This window comes from Equus caballus, chromosome 3 (genome assembly GCF_041296265.1).
Source record: "Equus caballus isolate H_3958 breed thoroughbred chromosome 3, TB-T2T, whole genome shotgun sequence".
Classification (NCBI taxonomy): domain Eukaryota; kingdom Metazoa; phylum Chordata; class Mammalia; order Perissodactyla; family Equidae; genus Equus; species Equus caballus.
Genome location: NC_091686.1, coordinates 106,125,578 through 106,152,824, shown reverse-complemented (window position 1 = coordinate 106,152,824; position 27,247 = coordinate 106,125,578). Strand labels below are relative to the sequence as shown.

Below are 27,247 nucleotides of genomic sequence, written 5' to 3'. Positions count from 1 at the left end.
AGAAAGTTCTAACGGGGCAGCCCTGCTCTAGAACCTTGCTAAGTAAACCCTTCAGCTCTTCAGCATTACTTGAAAGCTTGTTAGAAATACAGAATCTCACACCCCACCTGACCTACTGAATCAGAATCTGCAAAAGTGTCTAAATGATCTGCATGTATATTAGTTTGAGAAGCACATTCTAGAAAATTCATAAGGCTGATTAGAGCAAATAATAAGCTCTAAGAAAAAAATCGGGTAAATGGCTTTCTAAAACTGTTTTATCCAGACAACTTTTCCTGAGCTTAATTAGCCACTAAATTTTACAGCACACCTACAAAAGTCCCATTGGAAACGAGTTTAGAAAATGCTGCATCTGAGAATAACATTCTTATCTTAAAGGAAGGTAAATTCTAAATAAGGAATTTCAGTGATACCTTCCAATCCTCAGCGAGCACAGGGAAGAAGACAAAAACAAAACACAAACATTTGTTTCAATGGTGGAAGGGCACCCGAGTTCACTCACAAGCTAAATAACTGACTATAACAGCCTGATTTCACAGCAGCTATGATTCAAATTTATGCCTCAGAAAAACTGCAAATTACCACACACCACTTACCACCCAGGTCTCTCCAAAGTTGGGACAACCATTGCTAAATCTTGACATTCTAAAAGCATTCAACACTCTTAAGATAATTAACTAAAACACAAACACTAGTGGTAAAAAAGGTATTCCTAGAGTACACAGATAAAAGGGGTTATATGAAACACATACATAAAAGGGGTCATATATAAATACAATCAAGTTGAAGACAAATTTTAAACACTGAGCTAAGAAATATATGGTTAATACATGCCAAGTTCTTAAGCTGAAAGCTGTTGCATAATAAAAATAATATGCCAAAGGTTAAATAATGAAGCAAGTAATGACCATACCTCTTGACCAGTTAAGAAAAGGAGAAGATCTCCCTCCTCCTCTTCACACATATGAATTTGGATCACTGTTCGAATCGCTGCTTCAAGATAATCTCTCTCTGGTTCGGGAGTATAAAAGATCTCGACAGGATGTGTACGCCCAGGAATAGTTAAGAGAGGACAGTTATCAAAGTAAATCTGGAATTTTCCTGCATCTAGAGTAGCGCTCATAACTATAACCTGAAAAGAAAAGAGTAAATTATCTGAAATTATCTTCAAGGATTCTTAAAATAGACAACTACAGTAATGATTACTAAATTTATTAATTATAAAGAAGCCTACAAAAATCTTCATATAATTGTGATTAAAAAACCAAATACAGGGGGCCAGCCCAATGGCACGATGGTTAAATTCACACACTCCACTTCAGCAGCCTAGAGTTCACAGGTTCGGATCCTAGGTGTGGACCACACACTGCTCATCAAGCCATGCTGTGATGGTGCCCCATATACAAAATAGAGGAAGACTGGCACAGATGTTAGCTCACTGACAATCTTCCTCACCAAAAAAACAAAAAAAAAAGAAAAGAAAAAAGAAAAAACAACAAAAATCAATTACAAAAAGGCTGAGCTATAGTAAGTTATTTATATTTAACAAAATTAGAAACAAACCTGACATCCAATAAATAAACTATAATATCTTCATGAAACAATACCTTCAAAATCAAAGTTTATAAAATTCCATAATATGTAAAAGAGATTGGTAAAAGACATTAGAAGGTAGCATGATTACTACTATGTTTATTAAAACAGAACACCACAACTTCACACATAGGGAAAAACAGGAAGTGCAAAAAAAAAAATCAGTGGCCAATATAAATTTTCTCCCTGCTTCCAAACCATCTTTAACAAGTATGACTTTAGAAAAATTCCTAAAGTAAGCATGGGTTTTTCTGTACTGTTGTAAAAAGCCACAGCTACAAAAGGTCGTTCAGATACACGGCTGCAGTGATTGTGCAGTCACCCTCCCTCTATGTAAATCATACATATATAATCCATTAAAAATTTACTGAAACAGAATGTTCCCCCATAAAACATTCTACTACAGAGTTCCTAATTTCTACTTTCAGTTTCTCCCTAAAACCTCAATAGCTCATAAGGTTTAATCAATAATGATAGTACTCATATAGTTCTTCAAATATATTCTTTAAAAACACAAATTTAATTTTATAAGCAAAAACATACTCATATCAATTTTTTGAAGATGCAGCATCATTCTGTCCCTCTATAACACATATGCTAACACAGGATAGTGAGTCTAAGGTTCAAAGGACAGTAAGCACACACACGCACACACAATGAAAAAGGGGAACTTCATAAACTTTAGGAGACAAAAACGTCAGAATATTTAGTCAGTTTTAAGCCCTTACCATCAATACAGTGACACTGGCCAGGGTATAAGTGGTATAACAGACAGGAAAAAAAAGACACTAGGTTAAGTGAATGCACTTCTGAGGGACAGTTTGTGTTTTGGGTACAGTTATTCCCCCTCCAGCATTATGAGTGATAATGGGTGTGTTTGTGTTGGGACAAGGACAAAGATTTGATCCTTAAAGGAGGAGACCTCTGTACTTAATAAAAGGTAGGGTGAGCAGCACGGTTACACCATGCTAACAGATCATAAAAAACAAACAAAAGACTGGGTGGATTAGAAACTGAAAAGATTCAGCTCAAAAATACATTACTAAAAAGTGGAAGTATACTTAAGTCTCAAACAAAGACACAGCAAAGCAGATCAGAAAGACACCAATGTGGGTACTCACTGTTGCTTCCTTTACAGTTGGTTATTTTTTATAGTTGATTAGTGATGTTCCCAGGTTTTTATGTATACATATATATCTATTTTATGAACTAAATGAGTAAAAGAAATTACTTCACCTTTAAATCTGATCTCTGTCTTACAACTTCCTTCAGAACACCCATGAGAATATCTGTAGCCAATGTCCTTTCATGAGCCTCATCAAGAATTATTACACCATAACGTTCCAGAAGGGGATCATTCATAGCTTCACGAAGTAACATCCCATCAGTCATATACCTATGTTCACAAAGAACACGTTGGTCAAGGCTCATTTAGGACACTTTAAAACTAAACTTCATGACATAAAAATGAAATACAAAGACATCAGGTAAGTCAAAATTAAACCTTAGCCCAAAACAAATGTGCCATTATTTCATACATAATTATAAAATTAAGCTTCAAGAAAACTTTTTAAGAGTATATATCAAACAAGTCACACATTATCAAATCTTGTCAAGTATGACTGTTAATACTGAAATGCACTGAGAAAATAACATAAGTCTGCGCATGGAATATAATAATCACATGGCTTCACACAAATGCCAAAGCAAAATTCATCACTTAAATAAATGAATTTCTTAAAAACAAAACTTAAAACATACAAATATTCAACCTGTAAAATAAAACTAAGAAATCATTTTAAATTGCTTTATATCACTTCACCAAAATGTTACCACATGCAAATATACATTTATTTAAAGCCTTAGTAAGTCCCCATTTAAGCTAACAGGCTCCTGGTTCAAAAGGGTGAAGAGAGCACTGCAGTCTACCATCTCTGTCCCCCACCCCAGCCAATTCAATGAGATGATCTTAAAGCAGCACAAGAAGAAAAACATTAATGGAATGAGGGGTGGCATTAGCATTATAAAAATGCTGATAAATATTTATGGAAGAGAAAAGGCAAATGGAAGAGAAAAGGCAAATGACATTAGTTTGATCAATGAACCAAGAGAGGGAAACTAGATCAGGTATGGCTCAAGAGAAGTCAGCTAATATGGAATCCAGGCACTCAGATAAAGAGTGGGGTGCAGAATGGTTGCATGGATCAGCCATATTCTGGCTGCTACTGTCACTAATACAAAGCAATTATTCTCAGTTTGGCACCTGGACAAAACAATGTCTGCCGGTAAATACTGAAGTCACAGCTCATTCAGTTAAATACAAATCGGTGATTTTATTTACAGATTTAAAATCGGTACAAAAATCTGAAGTCATCATTTATGCCTTCACAAAATATATTTGGCTCTATTTTTCACAAATTAGTCTAACCTAATCTTTCACGGACCAACCTAACATTTTTAGCTAATGCCATCTGTTGGAGCAATAAGTTCAGCAAATTGACAGTGTACAAGAGAAGTGAATCCTTCTCGTTATTTCACTTGAACTTAATTTTAAACTTATCAAGACTTTTGGCAAATAAATCCCTTTATATGTTTTATGCTTCTCTCTTCTTTGGTCATGTTTACATTTCTGGAATGACACAGAACTACCTGCAAGATTATTTTATATCAAGATCACAAAAGAAAAAACAGTACCAATTAAACTATGACTCAATGCCTTAACAACAGTGCAGCACAATGCATGAATCAGCAACACTATAACCTCTAGCTGCGTTGAAATATCTTTGATCTATTTGCGGACAATTGGTAATTCTTCCTGCCTTCAGATGTTATTACTGACTTGAGATACGCAATCCTTTTGCATATTATCTCAGTAGCAAAACAATACAGTTTCATCTACTTGTGGGTAACTTCCTTAGATTCAATAAAGCTCGTCTGTTGCTCTGAAAGGCAAAAAATATAAATTGATCACTCTGCCAACAAGTATTTCCTTAAATACTATCAAATTTATACCCTACTGCTCAGTTTCTAAGCCTACTCATTTCAACATGAAATCCTAGTGTAATATTTTTGAAGGCATTTTAATTAGCAAATAAACTCAACACACAGTTCCAAAAATGCACATTAAGTGACAATTTCTACAGCCAGGTCAAGTTCAAGCATTCAAAGGCAATGCCAACCACTAAACTGCCAGCAGTTTATAAGATCCTCATTGACTGGAAGATACATCCCAACTTCACATATTAAAAATGAGAAGGGGGGCTGGCCCCGTGGCCGAGTGGTTAAGTTCCCGCGCTCCGCTGCAAGTGGCCCAGTGTTTCGTTGGTTCGAATCCTGGGCGTGGACATGGCACTGCTTGTCAGACCACGCTGAGGCAGCATTCCACATGCCACAACTAGAAGGACCCACAACGAAGAATATGCAACTATGTACTGGGGGGCTTTGGGGAGAAAAAGGAAAAAATAAAATCTTTAAAAAGAAAATGAGAAGAAAGTCACAGAACTGATAAAGTATCAGACTTTAACTTGAAAATTCTGTAAACACTTTAAAAAGCCACCTTCTTTATTTTGATCTTTTTCCTCCTCAAATTCAAGCTTCAGACAAGCACAACACGGAGGGATTCAAAAGCAGAGATGACCCAAATACTCATTCATTTCTATTTTTCTAAGAGGAGAAATGTTAGAAATAACAGATTATAAATTAGATAATGGAGCTATTATTTGCCACGTTTTATTAACAACTATGCATATTATACATACTAAGTGAAATGGTTAACTAAACCTGAACCCTCTGACTTTCAGATTCCAGAGACAGATTCCCAATAGTTCCTCAATATTAATTTGATTATCACTCAGTGATCAAACTCCACCAGATGATACAGTTAAGTACCTCCTGCACCACCAGTTAATATGGGAAGCTCGCCCCTTATTCGACAGACAGAGCTTCAGGAAAAACAAGTTTAAAAATTGGAAGGTCTCTTAAAGATACAAATTTACTGTTTTTTCCAGTGACAAAAACTAAATATTAGCAGTTAACTTTTCCAGGGTCTCAAAACTAGTTAAATAGCTTCTAAGACTAGGTTTCACCGTACTGATTCCCAATCCTGGGGGTCTCCTACATTAACACACTCTCCTCAAAGTCCCAGATAAATATAATATCTTTATTACAGCAAAAAGCTACCTTGATGATTTGCTGTACTTCTAGATTACACCCTTCGCTTAAAAAAGGACAAAGTAACTGGACACAGAGCGCAGAAAAGGCAGAACCAGGTATGATAATCCCATAAAAACCACAGCATTTTCCTTCACCCTAAGTCAAGTTTTACTACCTTTCAGTAGTAATAAAACCTTTACCCAGGCTAAGGGGTGAGTCACAAGAACAGGGCCTCACAATAATTAAACTGCAATGACATAATTTTGAAGGTTTAATAATGGACTAGTAAACAAAAATTGCATATGACAGCTAAACTCTACATTTTACTGCGTACCCTATTATCAACAGTGTTCTTCTGTTTTGGGTCAAAGACAGTAAGTCATCCGCATGATCTGGGAACTGGTTAGAGATACGAAACTTGGGCCTCACCCCACACACCTACTTAATCAGAAATTCTGAAGGTGAGGCACAGCAATCTCAGTTCTAACAAGCTTTCATGTGATTCTGATGGTCACTAAAGTGTGAGAAGTACTAGGCTAAATTAACCAAGTTAAACAAGAAGCAGATTAAGCAAAGAAGATGCCTAAAAGCAGCAAAAACATCCTCAGGGTGAGTCAGAAACAGTTCATATTTCCAACCATGACTATTTAATTAAGTAAAATAAACCAAAAAACTCAGAGTGCTGAGCAGTATCAACTTAGCTCAGGTATTTTTCCCCGTAAAGGGCACAACACAGATGGCAGAGTACAACTACAAGCCAATCACCAACCCTGATCCCATTGTCACCAATTCTGATGTGAACAAATCATGGTAAAACGTTATACACTGCAAGGGTATTATTTGTTTACAGTTTTGTGTTTACCTACATTTCTAATTTTTTGAAATACCTCAAGTTACATGGTTCAAAGAAAAATCATGAAGAAAGGAAAAAAGATTCAGAGAGGCAAAAAATGTTTTCCAAAATGAACACCAGAAATTTTTAGCAATATACTATATATTAAATTACTTTATAACTTTAATGAATGCCAACAACTAATGCTCAAGTTATTACTAATGAAAAAACTGTCTCTATGGGGAAGCAGTCCCCAACAACTTAATGTCATGTTATTTGGGACAAAGGTGTGGGGGTGTGTATGCATGTGTGTGTGTGACGGGGGGGAGAGAGAGAGAAACGCTTCCTGAATCCCTACCTTGAACCTTACACTCCCCTAAAAAAATTCCAGATTGATCAAAGATGTTTAAAACAAAACCAAAATACTAGAATACACAGATTAAATTACTTAAAACAATCTTGGGCAGGGTATGACGCAAAATCCAACGCTAAAAAAGAAGTGGTTACTTAAATAGTATAAAATTCAAGTTGCTGCATGGCATGAGGTGTCATAAACAATACAAAGAAACAAACAACAAACCGAGCAAATATTGCAACTTACATCCAGGGTGCCAATTTTGTTAAAAACTTTTACAAATCAGTAAGAAAAAGGCGAACCAAGCACATAAAGACGGGCAAAGAACAGAACAAATACCAAATTTCATCAATGCGATAATACTGTACATTTTTTCAAATTTAACTTCTCTGTGATTGGGATGCATTCCAAAATAGTAACTTACAAATGACTGTCAATCAAGGAGCAATACTTCTGGAAAGATGAGAAAAGCACCAGTCTCATATTCCAAAAATAAATACAAATGGCCAACACATGCAAGATGGCCAATTTCTTACAAAAGAAATGCAAATTAAAACCATGAGATTCAATTTTTCACTTAAAATATTGACAAAGATTATAAAAAAAAGTTCCACAACACAATGTTGGCAAGGGTACAGAAAAAGACACATGTGCTCCCTCCTTACTGGTCAGAGTAGATAAAAACTCTGCAAAGGGCAACCTGGAAACAGCTAATAAAATTCAAACATACTCTTCGACCCATCAATTTCACTTGTAGGGAACTCATTTCACAGATATACACCTGTGCATGTGTGCAAAATGCGTGTATAAGGGGAAAAAAGTAGTAAGGGCAGCAGCTGTTTTTAACAGCAAAAACTGTAAATGTGAGTGCCCGTCAGTAGACTTAGTGAGATAAACTATGCAGCCATTAAAAGAAATGAGGCAACTTGATGTTTACTGTTCTAGAACATTATGTCCAAGATACACTGTAAATGAAATCAGTAGCCATGTCTTGAAGCAGCCCTGGTATAAACAATGAAAAAGTTAATCTGTTCTGAAAATACTAGTTATATAGTGCTATTCCAATAATGTTAGGATTTGGTTACCTTTCAAAGTATAGGCTTTATCCTGGCAAAACTAAATATACAGATAAACCAAAACTGTGTTTCTAAAGAATCCAAAACTTGACTCAGCATAATCCAAAGAAATTCTTGGTATCTGCTTCAAAGGGTATCTGTTAGAAATGACTGTCATTGTCTAATCTGAGTAATTAGATTCACTGTTTTCATACTACCTAGGAAAGCTTTACCAAGGCACATAGAGAATTACATGGAGAGGTGTGGAATGAAGATGGAGAATAGTAGTAACATGTACAAGACAAACCTAGGTTCAAGTCCCTGCTTTCTCATTAGTGTCTGAACTTGAACAAGTTCAACTTCTCTAATGCTCCATTTGTAAAATGAGAATACAGTGGCAACTGTTTCAATTAAACAAAATAATGTATATAAAGCACCTAGTACATCAACTGCCTGGCACTTGTTAAGTATTCAATACAGAACTCTAAACTACACTCTTAACCCCACTTAACTAATAAATCTGTGAAACAACCTAACCCTCTATAAGTAGTATAGCCACATTTCTGTCCCTGCCAGTTGGGTCAACATAATTATATTTGACATGAAATAATAAATTCTTAGCACAGAAAAGAGAATGGTTTATATGTATCCTAAGTTGTATGCTCCAGAAAAGCTTGGGAAAAGATGAGTCACACACACAAAAACCTATCAAATGTGTGAGATAACTATAAAAGAGTGAAAGGGGTCTGGAGTTGAATTCCAGAAAAGCAACACCTGTGTATTTTGCAAATATTTAAAGTTTAAAGCCCATCTTTGGAATAAGACATTTTATTGTGTAATGGAACTTCAAAGGGCCCATATTCAAGGAAATGGTGTTGATCCTATATTAACAGATTGAATGTATAGGTGTTAAGTTAAAATAAAATGTTTAAGGTTTGTAAAAATTTTCTATTTACCACTAAGTTTTTAGACTAACCCACTAGAATTCGGTCAAGTCACACGTGAGTGCCTCTATTAAAGAAAAGCTAACCACATTAAAATGCCTACACAAACGGGTTTGTGTGTAGTTAATTTCTTTAAAGTTTTAATGGATCGAGACTTCTGAATGAGACTTTGACCAAAAGAAATGTTCATTAATTTTTATTTTCTCTACCACATAACCTATTTTTGTTTAAAGCCCCTACCAGCAGAATACTCTTTTTGAATGACAACAGTAAGGAATACAAGAATGACAAAGCAAAAACAGTTTTCACTTATCAGGAATTATATTAGAAGACAGAATCATACATATTAGTGATCTTATAAAATACAGTCTTTTCATTACTAAATATGCTGAACCTGAAGACCTACCCAATCTTCACAATAACACTATGAAATGCTCAATTATCAAAAAAAAGTGATTTTTAAACATGCTCACAGTGAATGCTATTATATTCAATAGCCAAAGATAACAAGTCACCAAATTACCTTCTTCCATTAAAACAATTTCCTTCAATATCAGTTATTTCTGTATGCCATGTACAAAAAAAAGAATTGTTCATCTATTCAAAGTAAATATAAGTCTGTTTAAAATGAAGTTATTTACCTCTTAAGTGATCTAGCTATTTCTGGATTCATCACTAACTTAAGAACATCTATGTCTGTCCAAAATAGCTAAAATTATATTTCTCAATTTATATAGTACTTATTAAGTTGTTAGGACTGAACTACTAAATAAATGGAATTTTAACTTCTTCCTTTAGGCCTAGGGTGCCATGAAAAAATTACTGAAGACATTAAAAGCATGCTAGGAATCAAGGCAGCATGTCAACTTCCTCTACTGTACATAAAACCTAGCTCATTTACCTAGTTAATCCACCTATCTGGGTCTCCTCATTCTTCTCAGCTCAGATGAAAAATATCTCCTCTGTGAAAACATCCACACACTTCCTGTGATACTCAATCTACCCTCCTAACTGCTTCACAGCTTACCTCCCCAAACAAGCCAGAGAAAAGCTGGAGATACTAGCACAGCTCCTTTATATACTTAATGTTCCTTTCATTGGTAAAGGGATAAACACAGATTTATACAGGCTCAAGTTCAATGATATAGTCTTAGCAAAAACATTACAAAGTATGAACAACACTAATCTTCCTATAATCACAAGAGCATTATATATAGGACGATTATTAGTTAGAATGAGAACAAACTACTACATGCAAACAGTCACATGGAAAGGCACTATACAGTATTTTGTAAAACAGATAAAAAGAAAGCAAGGAGAAAACATCAAACCTCATTTGTAACATGTATAGTCTCATACTTCCTAGCTGAAATGCTTTAAGATCAGCACCCAAAGTATACAGCTTTATGTTGGCTAACAGCTAAAATATACTTGGTATGTGTTTCAGACTTAGATATGGAACAAGTTAGATATGCAATCAAGGAAAAGAAATGCCTAACATATTAACAATAGGGGAAAAAAGGCCACTAAATCCTTTTTTCAAAATATACTGCCCATTCCTCAAATTTTCACAAGTTCTGAAGGAAATGCTCTACCATCCTCCCAAAAGAACTCACAGAAAACTGGAATGAATATGCAGGTTCTATTTAACATTTTGAAAGATGATGGCACTGTAAACAATGAGAGCCTTCTATAACTAATCCAGGGTAAGTGCTTTAGTATAAACAGAAAGGTCAAACATAATAACATATGCTGACCTTTAAGAAATCAAATTAGCTTTCCAAGAATTAACAAAAACCAACAGAATTTTAATTCTAGAATAACAGTGATGTTTTAGTCTCTCTGGTATGAACTGCTTAAGTGGTAAATAAACTACATTTATTCTTTATACCCACCCCTTTCTAAAGGTCCAGTAAAACTACCTTTATCTAACTTCAGTGCCACAATTGAATTAGAACAAAGCCTACCACATAACAGATGTTCAATAAATTAGTTTATAATTAATGTTTGTAGAATTAATGATCTTTAAAGTCCCAAACCCTTTTTCCACATCTTACCTCCAGCCCTAAATGAATATTTGGATTCACTCACTCATTTCATAGTCACTAATAATGTCAAGGTTTAATTCAAGTTAAACCCCCCAAATTATAGTTCAATTGTTGGGTTAAAAGGAACTTTATTAAATTAGTCTTATAAGACCCTTTTTAATTGATTAACTGGTTAATAAGATCCAATAATTTCTCGCACTATCAGCAGCAGCAAGAGTAGCAATGTTGACTTAGCACTTGCTGGGTGCCAGGAATTACACTAAGGGTTGGATACAAATTAATGTATTTGATCTCAGAGCAACCCTATGAGTTAGTTACTGTCAGCTTCATCTTCTGAAAAAGCAGTAAGTGTGGGGAGGGTATCACAGACAAGATCATAGCTAGTAAGTGGCAGAGGTAGGACACAACTCAGGCACTGTGATCCTCAAGTCTATGCTCTAGGGCCTAGTTCCTTTTGATTCTCTTCTCAAGTTATCCATTTTAAAATGAGGTTACCTTGCTGGAAACCTACTCTGGAATCTCTAAGTAGTCCTTATGCAGTCGGTGCTTCAAACTTGTTTTCAGTAGCCCCAAAGAATCTGCTATGGCAATAGTTGGTAATCCCGTGTCAACTTTAAAAGTTCCAGCCAGCTCCTTAGTGTAGCAGTGTTTGTACTGGGTTCTTTTGTTAAATATTTTTGGATTCTCTTTCATCTTCTTGCCTTTGGAGATTAAAACATTCTACAAGTTTCTGATCCATATTGTGAGGAGTGGCATTACTTCGGCTGGTCTGTTGAAAACTTCTCTCTCTCAAGCTTTACAAGGGGCTTATCACACCTTGAAACCCAGACTGTACATTTCTCCCTGTTGCTCAATTACAGATTTCAACCACATCCTCTGCCTTTAATTGTTCTTGATCTTCTAGTAGATTGCCCTGAAGTTATACAGAAGATAAACCTCTCAGGATGGTGCAGTCTTACATAACTAACAAACATGTCCTCCAAGAAAGAGCTACACTTTCGGCTTCATGAACATTACCCCAGACTGGGTCCTCAGCTTTGACAGATTCCAAAATTGAAATGAATCTGACACTCAAAAGCAAAAGATTCAGAATAAAAGGCAAACTATGTGCACCAAATCACCCCATGACTATACTCTGTCCACCAAAAGAAGTTCTAACGAATCAGGGAAAATGTCTTCCCATGAAAAGAATCTACCCCTTTTCCATGAGTATGTTGAAGATTCACCCACAGTCTACATTGTAGTGACAAATTTCACACTCCTTTGTCACCCCTTCCACCTCTCTCAGATGAAAAAAAAAAAGGTTCCATGCATACGGCAAGTATACAGATTCAAACTCTGTTCCCAGAGTTTCTGCTCCAGTTAGGCAAGGCAGATAGAGAAACCAAACTTTGACTATCCCTACTCTTGTCCATAAACCAGTCCTGTAGTATCTTAAAAGTGATCTGGCATGGAAATGCTGACCTACACAAATCAGTTGGATACTTAAGTATACACAGACTACAGTGCCTTCTCAAGTATAACATTTTTCCCTCCAGAAAACAAGTTTTAAAAAAATGCTGTTCAACCTGCCTAGAAAGCTAAGTTCCCTGTAGCCCAATTCCTACTCTGGCAAACCATTACTTTCGATTCAGACTTTAACTTAAACTTCACTTCTTTCCCATTCTAAATTGAATCCTCAAATCATGCTTTCATATAAAGTCCAACATTCTCTTTCAGAAGCCTAATCACAAGTTGAAATTTTCTATTTACACTTTTATTTGCTTTATGGGGACAGGGACTAGATTTACTTTATACTACTATACCTGACACTGCCCACTACACAGAAAGTCCTCAATTAGTAGCTGACTGAATGACTATGCATTACTTGTGTAAATTACTGGATTCACTCAATATCAAAATCTCAGTAATTTTGCAGCTTGGGGGGGAAAAAAAAGAGAAAGCTTATCACCTAAAATAATAGTGAAACTGGCTACCAAAATAACAACTTCAAATAGGACATTTTCCCAAAGGTTCAAAACTATAAAACTGTTTTACTCCTTAAAAAATTATCAGCTTTCTCAAAAAAAGTGAAGATTGGATTTCTTAAAATTTGTTACAACTCCGTTTTTCTTAAAATCCACTGTAAAAGTATATCAATCTCTTCCTCCTTACATTAAAACATATTAAGATATTTTTCACTGACTAGCCACAAATCTGGCAACATATAGTTAGTTCATTGACTGGTCTGCTCTTTAGCTACCTCATTGGTTCTGTGTTTTTTCATAACTCCTATTCCAAGATGGCAAAAGAAACATAAATATATTGCAAAGAGATACTGCAGGAAAAAAAAGATGGAGGCAAAGACACAACAAATGAAATATAAAAACCATTTAGCATTGGTGGTTTTGAAAACTAACTTGTCTACTCGGACCAGGTAGCTATATAAGACTAGTCTGACAGAGTGTGCACTAATTTATGCTAGATCCAATCCTCCGAAAACAGCACAATATTAGACCTAGAGACTAGAATTTATGCACCTGTTCCAAACACCGAAGGAACTATATTTGAAAGCCCCTGTATACAGACGATTTAAAGATACACTAATTTAGCTAAAGTAGTCTCAAACTTATTTAACTAGTAAACAAGTATTTGTTTACAGCTAACAATCAATCAGGAAGTATCAATGTGGTTAAATTCTGAGTCCCTGAGGCAGAATCTTCAGAAGTTAGTCCTCTTTATCATTCTTCTGTGGTGAAAATTAAAGGCTTCTTCTGGCTACACAATGGATAGAGTCATTTTATTTCCATATGTGAAAGTAGCTAATGGAGGGTACCAACAGTTATCTGATGTATTCACTCTTCCTACTCAATTAACTGTGTAACTGATCCTCATTAAGTTAAGGCTTTAGCTGTTTTTTAACATCTGGGTTCTCAAGAAATGAGTTGATAGATGACTACACAAGACGTATTTAGGGACTCATAAAACACTGCGTTTAATAAAGCATTCCCATTAGTCAAAACTACCACTAGCCTCATAGTATTAAATAGGATTAAACATCACTTAAATATAACACTAGGTTGGCTTCTAGCTCTTCAAAAGATTCTACAAGAAATCCCAATAAGCTTACCCTGTCTGGAGTAAGATTTTTAAAACAAGTTGTTATAGCCTCTGGAAACCATTCCACAAGAAAACATGACAATGCCAAAAATAATTTCACTTTGAGCTACTAAATCTATTTATGTTGCTTATCACTCCCTATTAATGGAACCAAAATCTTTCACAAACATCTTTTGAAAGCCTACCATTTCCTCCTACATACACATACACACACACACACACACACTCTCTCTGCCCCAACAGTACATATAACTTTCTCATCTCCCAATTTCCAAATTCTGTTCTCTCTGCTCAACTGTAGTTTACCAAGAAAAATTTAATGCATAATGAATCAAATGGCAGAATATTATTCCTCCTAAATGAGTAAAATCTGTCCTTCATTAAATCTTCAAGTCCTTGACATTATCTGCATTTTAAAGTAGTATAAAATGGCAAGTTATGATTTTGTTTATGTAATTGTTTTATCAATTACAACATAAGTGATCAATAATGTGATTATCATTAAAGGATTTATTCAATGAAAATTAAGAGTTAAGCCAAAAACATGTCTTATAAAGTCATAAAGACAAGCTGACTTAAATATTTAAGTCCAATTGCTATTAAAAATAATACTGAATTCATTTATCTAAAGTTCTAATAAAATACAATATTTATCAAAAAACTAGAAAAAACTGACATGAAACCTGGAGAGTGACTGGATATTTTAAGGAAATTTTTTAAGTTGTGATATCATAGTTATATTTTAAGAAGACTTCTCTTTGAGACTTTGAAATATTTACAGATAAAATTATACGTCCAGGATTTGCTTTAAATAATATAGGACAAGGAAAAGGTTCAGATATGGATGAAACAAGACTGGCCATAGTTGAAGATGCACAAATACATGGGAGTTCATTATACTATTCTACTTCTGAATACACTTGAAAATTTCTATAAAACACATGGCTTTCACACATAACACTGTATAAATCTATCTCTGCCATCAAAGACTCATATCACTGCCCATGTAACATTCTGTTCCAAAATCATCTAAAATTAAAAACAAATTCAGGGAGAAGATTCCATCACAACAAAGAAATCATTGGTTTTTTTAATGATTTAAATGTCACATATACAGAATAAACAGAAGCAACAAAAGGATAAGATTTTCAAAAGAATTACCATCAGGCAACACATATAGCACTACTTCTGCAGAATGCAAGGATAAGACAAAGATTAAAAAACTAGGCAAGTTAAATAAAATGTTAGAAAGAAGCTCAATATGGGAGTCAATCACATGCACCACAACTATAATGAAGAGGAACAAGGACTCCAAGGAGGAGACTCTTTAAGAGTATATTACAGAACAAAAGATTCCTTCTTTTAGCTCATAACATATGCATGGTAACAGCTGTATAATTAACAGTAAAAGCCCTTTCCCCCAAATAAACCAGGTGCCATCCCACGTATCCTTCTTTTCTGAAAGTAACTGCGCTTTACTAAGCTTTATCGCTTTAACTTTCCTATCACATTTAAATGATAGAACATTTCACCTAAGATACAGCACCAAGGAACTGAAACCTGACCTTTGAATTTCAGTTTCCACTGAATAGCTATACATATCGATATCAAGAAAAAGAATCCATATTAAAGTCACCCAGTAACTCTCAGGTCTACTCCAGACTACTCTAAATTTGGAGGACTTGAGGCTCCATTAGCAAAGTCTCCTATTCTAGGGACAGAAAACTAAAAGCAAAGAAAGTGTCCATTTTTTAAAGAAAGTACTTACTTAAGAATGGTTTTTGCACTACTGCAGTCTTCAAATCGAATGGAGTAACCAACTTCCTGGCCCAACATCACATCCATTTCATCAGCAACTCTCTGAGCCACACTCATTGCAGCCACTCTCCTGGGTTGGGTACAGGCAACTCCTCTCTTGGGTCCTGGTAATGATCGCATGTACTCCACACACCACTGTGGAATCTATCAAATAATTTCACATTTAAATTAATTCTACCCTGCCTGCACATCAAGTATATGTCACATAAAGTGTTTTATCTCATTCCAATAATTTAAAACAAAATTAAATTAGGCACACTACAAATTATTATTTATGACTCAAACTTATAACAGCATGAGCTTTCCAAGTCAAAGAGTCATAGATAACACTGATATGACATAATTGTATTCCTGAGTGGGCTAGATCCACTGAGGCTTTGCCGAATACGCTATACAGTGCGAACCGTTCCATCATTTAGCATTTCTCTATGCAATGGGGTAAAAAAAATCCAACTCATGAAAAATTCTACTTTATAACAAATGTTAGTCTCCAAATATATTTTAAGAAACTATAACATAAATTCCTATACACTTGGACTTAACAAAATGCAGGTAAAAGTAGAAATCATATCCCCTTGTAGTTATAAAGCTGTATCTTTTAATTCAATTCCAATTTGCTTTGTAAGCCAAGAGACTCTTAACTCCTCCCCTCAGGAGAGGTATGCACAAGGGCAACACCTTAGATACCATCTTAAAAGTCAATGTTAGTAATGGCCAATCTCAAATTCAACAGAATCTAGAGAAGCAGCACATCCCTGAAGAAAGGACGGCAGCCAAGTAGGAAGGAAGAAAATAACACCAATAAGCACAAGTTGGTTGGCTGCTATGATGACAGTGCATTTTCTCCCCATTCTGTTATCAACAGAAGCTAATAGAGCCTCTAATTTCACGGTTCTTCTCCAGTCACTTACCTGGAAAAGAACCATGGGAAAAAATCTAAGTGTCCACTACATCAAAAGGGAATCCACTGCTAGAAGAAAGGCATGATGGGTCTCCATCACAGCCTCCAAAAGCCTCTCAGACTCTAATGCTACAGAAAATGCGTTTTGCTTTCATTTTTGTTTGTACAATGCTATCTGATGAAGAATACTGACTGCTGCATTATTACTACATTTTAGTTAGGTTACTTCTGCAATTTTGGGATAACCGTTGTCACTGACACAAATAGCCGAAAGGGGAGAAGGGTGATTATGCTGCTTCTCTAGGAAGGTAACAAGGATTCAAAATGAACAAAATTACTAAACTAAAATAGCAGGATCCCCTTGGGTCTGTAAACCCAGAGAACAAAGTTTAAGTGGTTTTCCAGCAAAGCTTTATACATATCTTCATTTCAGCAAGGCTTTTACAAAGGCAAAATGTACTTAATTTAAAGGACCAAGCAAAAGGAAATTCAAAACATTCACTGGTCAATTAAAGCTATATAAAATTAATTCAGAATTCTCAAAGCAAAAATGTTCACAGATTTTTCAATGCACTCCAGTGAAAGGGATAGCTTACTCCCACTTTAAAAATAAGATATAAACAGTTTTGGCTAATTCAGCAGTTTTCGAACTTTTTATCTCAGGACCTGCTTATATTCTTAAAATAACCAAGGATGTGAAACAACTAATAGACTTACTATATTAGGAAATTAAAACTGAAAAATTGTTAAAATATTAATTCCTAACGGTAAACACCCATTCTACGTTAACATAAACAACATTTTCTATGAAAAATAACTACATCTCCCAAATAAAAAAAATTTTCAGGAAGAAAAGTACGCTGTTTTACATTTTTCATATCTCTAATGTCTAGCTTAATAGACTATAGCTGGATTCTCTTATCTGTTTCTATTTTGAATGTGTCACAATATTTGCTTTGTTTGAAGTATACGAAGAAAATCCCAGGACCTTCGAAAGGTTTTCAGGGACTTTCAAGGGTTCCCAGACAGTATTCGGAGAATGGCTCAGTCAATGCATCTATTCACATTTCTAAGAACAGCATTAAGGGAAACAGGTCCTGAAACATGCTAATTCCTGGCTTGTTCAAGTTAGGGATAAGTTCTAAAACTACTCCTTCCCTTCAGGTTCTACCCTTCCTCCATTTGAGACCATCTTCCAAAAACTGATCCTAAGTCCTCTAGTCTTCTTGTTTTATACATTATCCTGGGTGATCTTATTTATTCTCCTGACTTCTAACACTACCTATAATAAATCAATGTCAATCCTAACTCTAGATCCCATCCCCAACCTAGTGGTCATTTCTACTTGAAGAATAAATATTTTATTGGTATCTCAAATTCGACAAGTTCAAAACCAAAACCATTTCTCACCTTCCCTGAAATACTTAATTCCTCCCCATGTCCCTTACTCAGTTATAATAACATCATAACTCCAATCTATCCTTTATCCTCCTTTTTACCACCCTACAGAGTCAAACTTTTGTTACAACCTCCCACCTAGTCTGTCATCAACATTCTCACTAGACAGGACATTTCTGTAAAAATTCTTTGTCATTCCCCTCCAAGTAAAAAGCTCTGATGACTCCCCAATCTAATTAGAAAGGTCTGTATTAAAGACCTGCTGTTCCAGCCTCACCCGTCCTACCTAACTCTTCATACACACCCTTTACTCTGGTCAGGGCATACAATGCTTTCCCTTCTCCAAAACTTGTGCCCTTGCTCACGCTGTCTGTCCCTTTTGGCTGAACTAGTTTCAGTTTCTCAACTATGCGTGTAAGCACATGCATACCAAGTTGCAACGTAAAATATATTTACTGAGTCTCAGTCAAAAATTAAAGTCATTAGGGGGCCGGCCCCGTGGCCGAGTGGCTGGGTTCGCACACTCCGCTTCGCTGGCTCAGGGTTCAGATCCTGGGCGCCGACATGGCACCGCTCGTTAGGCCATGTTGAGGCGGCGTCCCCCATCCCACAACTACAAGGACCCACAACTAAAATATACAACTGTGTACTGAGGGGATTTGGGGAGGAAAAAAAAAAAGAAGATTGGCAACAGTTGTTAGCTCAGGTGCCAATCTTAAGAAAAAAAAAATTAAAGTCATTACTTTAGATTTTACTTGGGGGATTTCATTTTCTGACAGGCACAAAAAGATAAGCAAAAATATGGCTAACTACTGTTAATGGTTTTGAGTCAAAGTTTAGTAAGAGTCTGCCAAAAAGCATTTGAGCGAAATTCACTATTTAAACTGTTCCGTTTCCCTTTAAATCCCCGAAATGCCCAGCAATCCTAAGTATCCAAGTATTTTAAGTATCCAAAAAAAGAAAGGCGAAATATTAATCCAAGCAATCACAAGCCTCTTATTTTGAGGTGACTTGACCTTCTTCTACACTAAGTGCTACTAAATAAACTCATCTCTGAAATAAGGTTAACCATATACAACCACAGAATAGCAGTATGAAATATATCTAACTTGGGCTATGAAACAAAAGAACAAAGTTTTAAATACTGAGCCCAATTAAATCCATAACTATGTAACCTAAGGCAACCCACTAAACCTCTCTAAGATTCTCATTAAATCTAAGCCTCATTTTGCTCATTAGTAAAATGGTGATTAGCAACTTCCTTGCAAGGTTGTTAAAAAACTTCAATGAGATAATACATAATACAAAGTACACAGTGCCTGGCTTTCCCCAACTGCTAATTAAATGGGTGCTGTTAATATTACACAAACTGGACAAACTATTTGAAATATTAAAAATACTATGATATTAAGAAATTTAGTTATATCTTTTCATGTATTTAATTCTCTAAATTTCCATAAGATGATGATAAACCAACAGTTTAAGTTCCTACATTAACACTAAGTTTTCCCTCACTAAAAGTTGTACTAAGGCTCAGTCTCTAACAAAAGTTTATTATTTTGGTTGCTACTGTAGCCTTCAAAGTGTCTCCATGAAATATTCAAATTTATAGACTTGTAGCATAAGTAACAAAAAAAGGGTACGTAACTTAAAAAAAAGGATAACTTGTATATGCAGTTCGCTCAATTATAAACATGTATCATAGGTACATAAACATGGAAAACAGGCCCACAGGTGAAACAATATACTATTTCTGCACAGTAAGATGAGTAATCATTAAATTCACTTCAACAGTTTCCTGAATTTTCCAAATTTTCCTACAATGGCCAGGGACTGCTACTTTTGTAATCTCTATGAAATTTTTAACTGATGGGTCAGGCTCAAGCACATGAAAATATGGTTAACCTCACTCATAACAAGAAAATGCAAACTAAAAATTACACTGAAATACCATTTTTCATCTATCAGATTTGTAAAAATTTAAGTTCACAGTAGATTCTAATGGTTTCCCACATATGCTCTCATACCTGCTCATGGAAGGGTAAACTGATTATGTTCCCTGTGGAAGGCTATTTGCTGTGTATATCATGATTACAAACAATTCTGACCCAGGAACGTCTATTTCTAAGAATTTACCCTACAGACATACTTGCGTATGCAAAACAACCATTAGAAGCAGCCTAGATGTCTATAACAAGCACCTAGTAAATAATGGCTCATCCATGTTTGAAAAATATCCTAAATATACTACTAACGAGACACGAACATTTAGTTCTGTGTGTGTGTGTGTGTGTGTGTATAGGGTGTAACTAGATGGATGGAGATCAGGGATAAAGAGACTTTACTATAAGCCTTTAAGCTCTTTCAACTTTATAAGGAAAGATAATATTCACATGGTTCAAAACAAATGCAAAAAAATCAAAAAAGCAAAACAAAGAAACGAACAAGAATGACAAAAACCACTCCAATAGTTCACATCTCTCCATCCAAGCACTGGAAAACAAATTTTGTACCCCTAAATCTATACTACCCCGGAGTCAAAGTGAGCGAGAGAGGACCACCCTGCCATACTTACCGTAATAAAACTGGAAAAAACAGCACTGCTATTTCCCCATACAGACTCAGGAAGATATGTACTCCCTACAGTATTCCTACTCTCTAAATCACTTAGAAGTACTAAAGATCAAAGCAGATATTCTTTAAGATGTTCTACGAAACAATGGCAATGATCACCAGGATCAAATTAAGCAACATTTAGTAAACTTAAACATTAATAAAATATGTACCATGGTATACAATAACTCACCTGTGTTGTTTTACCAGACCCAGTCTCACCAACCAGTACAAAGGACTGATGTCTAACTAGGATATCTGTAAACCTATCCTTGTATTCCCAAACAGGGAGCTGAAGCCGCTTCTTTAGAATATCATAGTATCGAGGAGTATGGGGTAAGTTGGTAAATGGATTAATGCACTGTGGAAGTGATGTGTGTCCTGCATGTCCAGTGTGTGTTGAATGAGCAGAATGTGTTGAATGTGTTGAATGTGCCGAGTGGGTTGAGTGAGCTGAATGAGAAGCTTTTAGAGGTGGTAATCCAGCACTGATAAGCATAGCATTTGTAGAAGCTCGCAATTCCTTCTCTTTTTCTTTCTCCCTCTCCCGCTCTCTATCTCCTCTATCACGTTCTCGGTCTCGATCTTTAGATCGATCTTCACGATCCCGGTCACGATCTCGATCCTTCCTAAAAATAAAAATTTAGAATTCAGATTCTGAACTTTATGCAAAATGTTCATGGCAGTGTTACAGTCACAAAGAAAATAAATGTCCAACAACCAAATGAATAAACTGATACAAAACTCGATGAATTATATTAAGTATCAGAAATAATGAAAAAGAATTTAAAATTAAGGATTTGCCATGTCTCACCCATAAACATCTTTCCCTTCCTTGATGAAGCCTCAAATTCTGTTAGGGGACAGTCTCTTTCCACAACCTTTAGCCATCAGCTAAGATAACACAAGAACTAAGTCTTCTGCAGGTAAAATCCCTTCCTACTTAGACATTAAAAGTTAAAGACTGAGTGCAGGTGGCGAAAAGGTAGGGTCAAATCAGGCCAAGAGGACAGCATCACAATCTTTCCCAGATTCTCCTTCAAGTTATATGAAAGGTATTTTTTGCACTCAAAGTATAATCAAAATTTAGTAAAAACTGCTACTGGACACAAAGAAAACTGCACCTCACATTAGCTACAATAATACAAATATAAATATGAGTTCAAGGATTTTAGGTGAGTTTGTTTTTTCTTTTTTTTTTTTGAGGAAGATCAACCCTGAGCTAACTACTGCCAATCTTCCTCTTTTTGCTGATGAAGACTGGCCCTGAGCTAACATCCATGCCCATCTTCCTCTATTTTATACATGGGATGCCTGCCACAGCATGGCTTTTGCCAAGTGGTGCCATGTCCGCACCCAGAATCCGAACCAGCAAATCCCAGGCCGCCGAGAAGTGGAACATGTGAACTTAACTGCTGCGTCACTGGGCTGGCCGAGTTTGTTTTCTTAAGTTACATTTTCCAACACTTTCTCAATTTTGTTCAATTAGCATATACTGCTCTATGATAAGAAAAACTATAACTAAAACACTTTTTATTCTTTTGTTTCCATTGTTTACTCTTGCATGATAGCTTTAATAACAATAGTAAACATTGGAAGTACTTTGTTAAACCTATGTACACTTTAGGCAATCATAAAGTGAAATACAGCCAATTAAAAACAAGTGTCACTGAATACTATTAAGTCATTTAAAATATTTAAATTATCCAGGTGATCACTATATTAAACTTATATCAATTTTAAATAGTCAATTCTAATATCTACTTCCAGTTACTAGAGATGATCTCTAATTGAATAGTAATTTTAAAATAATCTATACTTATTCATTCTACTAGTCCAGTTTACTTCAGACCAAGTCCTATAGCAGACAAACTTGCGACAAGATGTTTGGATCCAGATTTGAAATAGTGAGGGAACATGGACCTATGACACAAGCCACTAAATATGTCACTGTTCCTTATTCATAACACACACGACATCCAAATTTCCCATGCCCCAGTTATCAGTAGCCGAGTAGGAAAAACCAGTCGTTCTCTCTAACAGCACATCAGCTGGGCAACAGTAACTCTCCTTGGTAGAATACAGCTAAAAGGCAAAACCCCAGCATGAGCTGGCAATGGTTCCTCAATTACAGAAATGGTAAGGTGATCAATTATATTTGATCTTGTCCTTCCCAAAGTGTATAATTCTATTCCATAGGAATTTACTTAAAGATGAGAGAAAAGTCTTATTACACACATACACTTTTCATATATATATATTCTTCTCATAAATATATAATCACTTTTCATGTATATATATACAAAATACATGAAAAGTGATTCTCCCTTCTCCCATCCCAATGTTCACGTTCTATGGAATCACAGGACATACAAGCTAAGACTGAAGCCTCTCATCCCATCTGCCATAAAGACAAAGTAAATCAAAGAGAAAAAGAACCCAAAGGATAACCTAATAAACATACAAGATTAGCTTTCACAATTCAAAACTAAACCTTCCTGGCTTATCTTTGAAATATGCCGTCAACCATCCTTTCTTTGCCTCTCTTATTCCGCCTCTGGTCGAAGGTTCTCATTAATTAAAAATGTATACTGCCCCAAAAAGTGAATTAGAAACAGTTTATAACAGGGTACGTAGAAACGTGCCGAGCAAAGTGAGAATTACTGTAGGCACAAATGGTTCAAAGATGAAACACCTTAAAGATCATGGAACATAAAAGAACCCTTAAAAAACATCTGGTCTAAATAAAAAGGACTCACATTTCTAGTTCTCACTCTACTGTGGCAGGCAGGGGGTGGGGGTGGGGGTTCAGACAACAAAGTTTAATGAACTTCTACATTTCTAGCACAGTACCAGGTACTTAACATACGGACCTAATCTTTCAAGAGTAACAAAATATGGAGAATGGAGAGTGATGAACAAAGTAAATCATATACCATTTTGCTTTGTTACAGTAATACTTACACTAACCAACTTGTTTTTCAAGGACCCGCTTCATCAGAAACTTCATTACCAAAAATAATTTCAGCATAGGAGGCATAAAATACATTCTGAGGACAATGATGAGCTGCTAACCAACAAAGGGGGTGACTGTGATATAAGAGTAAAAGGAGCACTAACATCAATAACAGTTGTGTAACCACTGGTAGGACATATGCCTCAATTTGCTACTCTGCAAAGCGTAAAAGTATTAATGAAATAGTCTCTTAGCTTAAAATAAGAAGACAACAGGCAGGACACAGAAGGCAAATTCAATCACCTCGAAATGTTGCCTATGATTCAAACTATCTACCTTTAATGGAAGAAGGGAAGATTAAAAATTAAAGGTCAGTTAAGGGGGGCTCAAACCCACTACTTTATAAATATAGACAGACTACTGTGCATATGCATGTTTTCTTTCTTAAACAAGTACTTTTATTATAAAGAAGTTTGTTAAAAAGATTTACTAATTGAGGTATAATGCCTAAAAAAAACACCTGATTACCAAAGCAGTGCTTTATAATCACTTAGCCACAACACTGGGAGAGAGAGATGCAAGATGACACAGTTGTTGAGCACATGGTTCTGTACTCTGGCTCAATCCTGGCTCAGCACTCAAGCTAACTATATGACCAGTTATTTCTTTCCTCCTCTATAAAATGTGGCTATTCATATGTCTTGTGGGGTACTGCAAGCATTAAATGAGTTACTATATGTAATGTGCTTAAAGTAGTCCCTGGAACACAGTAAATGCCCAATATTGCCGATCATTAAAGTGGGTTCTTTTAAAATTTAAAACACTGTTAAAATTCTACATGGAATAACAGGAACAAGATACTACTAATCAAGATGTAAACTGGTCATCAAAATCAGAATATTTTAAATAAACATTGCTTTTTATCTGGCAATCTCGCTTGCAGGAACTTCTCCTAAGGATATAAGTGTGCAAATATGTACATATAAAGATGTGCGTCACACTTTTCACTTACAAAACAACAAAAACTGGGAAACTACCCAAACATCAATGAACAGAATATTGGTTAAATAAATTATGATACCCCTTTACAGGGTGGAATACAATGCAGCCAATGAAAAGGGTAATGTACATCTATTCTATAGTTTGACATATTTGTGAGTGAATAAAAATGAAAGCACATTGAAATATCCACTGATAGTAATTATTATTGTTCACATTTGTGAATAAATAAATATGCAGAGATCTAAAAAAATGTTCCTCAAGGGATTAAGGATAGGGATAAAGATTTCAGGGAATTTTTTGCCTTTTCATCTTTGTGTATGGACATTTCCTGTGTTCCCTAGGGCAAGTTACATAACATCACCTACATCACAAGAATGTCGTGAAAATGTGCTTATATATATAAAGCACCTAGAACACTTCTGGGAGCACAGTATATTTTGAAAGTTTTTTCCATACTTCACTAGTAAACTGTCTTTTTGGTAATAATTTTATACAGAAATTTTTGTGGGAGGATGGAAAAAGGAATATGGTCATTATGTAACAGAAACCTTTTACTTCCCTACCTGACTCCCAAATTAAAACGTATCAGGAATAAATAAAGCCATATTGAGTGAAATCTCCCAATGAATTACCTTCCCCTCTCAGTATCGCAGAAACAGGACACCCGTGTTTGGCAGTGGAGTTCAAAAGACTGACAAGCCTACTCTCTAAGAAAAAAATTACCTGCTAACTAGCAGGGCTTAAAAAAAAATCTGCAAGACTGCATGGCAGTCAGCAAAAGTGACTTTTTAAATTATCAAATATGAAGGGAAAAAAACACAAGCACTAACAAACATTGTAAACCCAGTGCTAAAGAAAATCAGTTCTAAGAGAAATGACATTCAAGTGACACAGAAACGAATACAGAAACTTCCCTCCAGAACCTCAGAACTTGGGCTTTATTCCAAAGATGAACTCTCCTTCACTTACAGATAGATGCCATATAACATCCAAGAGAATCATAACGTCACCGTCATAGACCTAAAAAGTCCACATTTTTACTCAGGATATCGGTTTTGCAAGAGATAGGGAGGAACCCCATATACATATTATGGGACCACTAATCTCTAAAAAGCAATTAAGTGGTGCACATACATACATTTACGAGTAAGTAAATTCATTCCCTCCCAGTATATTTTGTTCCAATCTGAACTCTTGTGAGAGACATCAGTTGCATCTTAGCCAGATGACAAGCAATTTATTTTTGCTTCACAGGAACCGAGAACCAAGTGTTCCCTACTTTAACAACCCATTATGAATGTCATTAAAATAGGCTGTAATGACTCTTAACTACAGTCATGGACTATGTGCTGTAATGGAAAAAGCAAGAGGCTAAGAGTGAAAATGAAAAGATCAAGGTTCTAGACCCAGCTGTAAACCGTGTAAGTTTGCGCAAGCCAACTTAACAACTCTGGGTCTCCATTTCTAAGTCATTTCCAGCTCCAACGAGTCTGTGACGTGTAGCTCAAATGAGCTAAAGTTTTGGGGAGGGAGAGGAGGCAGCCTAAAAAGAGAGAAAACTAACGTCTAACACTGTAAACTAAAAAACCTTACAAGATTAAAATGTTACATACTGCTGCTTTCCATACTCGCTACAGGAGAAAGTATTAAAAAGTACATCCTATCCTGACTTATACTCCACTAACACTGAACAGATACCTGGAAATCAATCCAAAAGAAAGACTTCGGGTGAAGAGAAATTCATAAAGTTACACAGATGACTCGACACAGTGATTCTGTACGCGTACAACACACAATAAAATGATAACATTATGCAACGCATTTAGATATTCAGACTTTTGTGTTTTTGCCTGACTTATCCAGATAAACTGTACCTCAGGAATGAAAACACACACCGGAGAAGAAATGATTTTGACGCAACTGCTAAAGCCAATTGTTAAATTCCCCTGTACCTTTAAGGAAACGCTAAGGGAAAGGAATCGGAAACACCACGAGTCTGTGTAATTATTTCAACTCCCAAACAACCTCCCCCACGGGCGCTATTTTGCCATAACTACTAAAAACGGTTTTGAAAAGGATCGTGTTTCAAAAGCTGCTTATGAAGGTGGGCCGGGGGGAGGGGGTTGTAAAAAAGAAAAACCGAGAACTTATTGGAAAAAATGAATGCCTTCTAATGCCTATCCCACAGATGTTCAGTAACCACTATTTTAGCCAAAGCAGGAAATAAAGGAGATGGCGGGAGCGTAGGCAGAGAGCGGAAGTTTGCCTAGTATCGTCTTTGAAGTGTTTGAATGGACCGAGGCACGCGTTCTCCCGCCAATCTATAAACTCGGTGGCTCCAAACCAGCAGCTTCCAGCCCATCAGGTGTCCTCCACGTTTTCCTTTCTCCTGGCAGGCCCTCGACTCTCCCTTCCCCCGAAAACTCCCGCCACCCCCATGCCAGCCTACACGAGGATCCACGCGCGCCTCTCACTTTCCGC

General features: G+C 35.8%; 1 protein-coding gene across 1 annotated transcript in view; it reads right to left on the bottom strand.

Moving 5' to 3' along the window:
- The window catches only part of DHX15 (DEAH-box helicase 15), a 54,957-nt gene that overhangs the window by 26,687 nt on the left and 1,023 nt on the right, over positions 1-27,247 (bottom strand). The window contains exons 2-5 of the mRNA XM_001917634.6: positions 21,002-21,437; positions 15,847-16,040; positions 2,830-2,989; positions 914-1,132 (exon numbers count right to left, since the gene is read on the bottom strand). Of these exons, the coding sequence (XP_001917669.2) occupies positions 914-1,132; positions 2,830-2,989; positions 15,847-16,040; positions 21,002-21,437 (1,009 nt within the window). The remainder of the gene's footprint in view (positions 1-913; positions 1,133-2,829; positions 2,990-15,846; positions 16,041-21,001; positions 21,438-27,247) is intronic.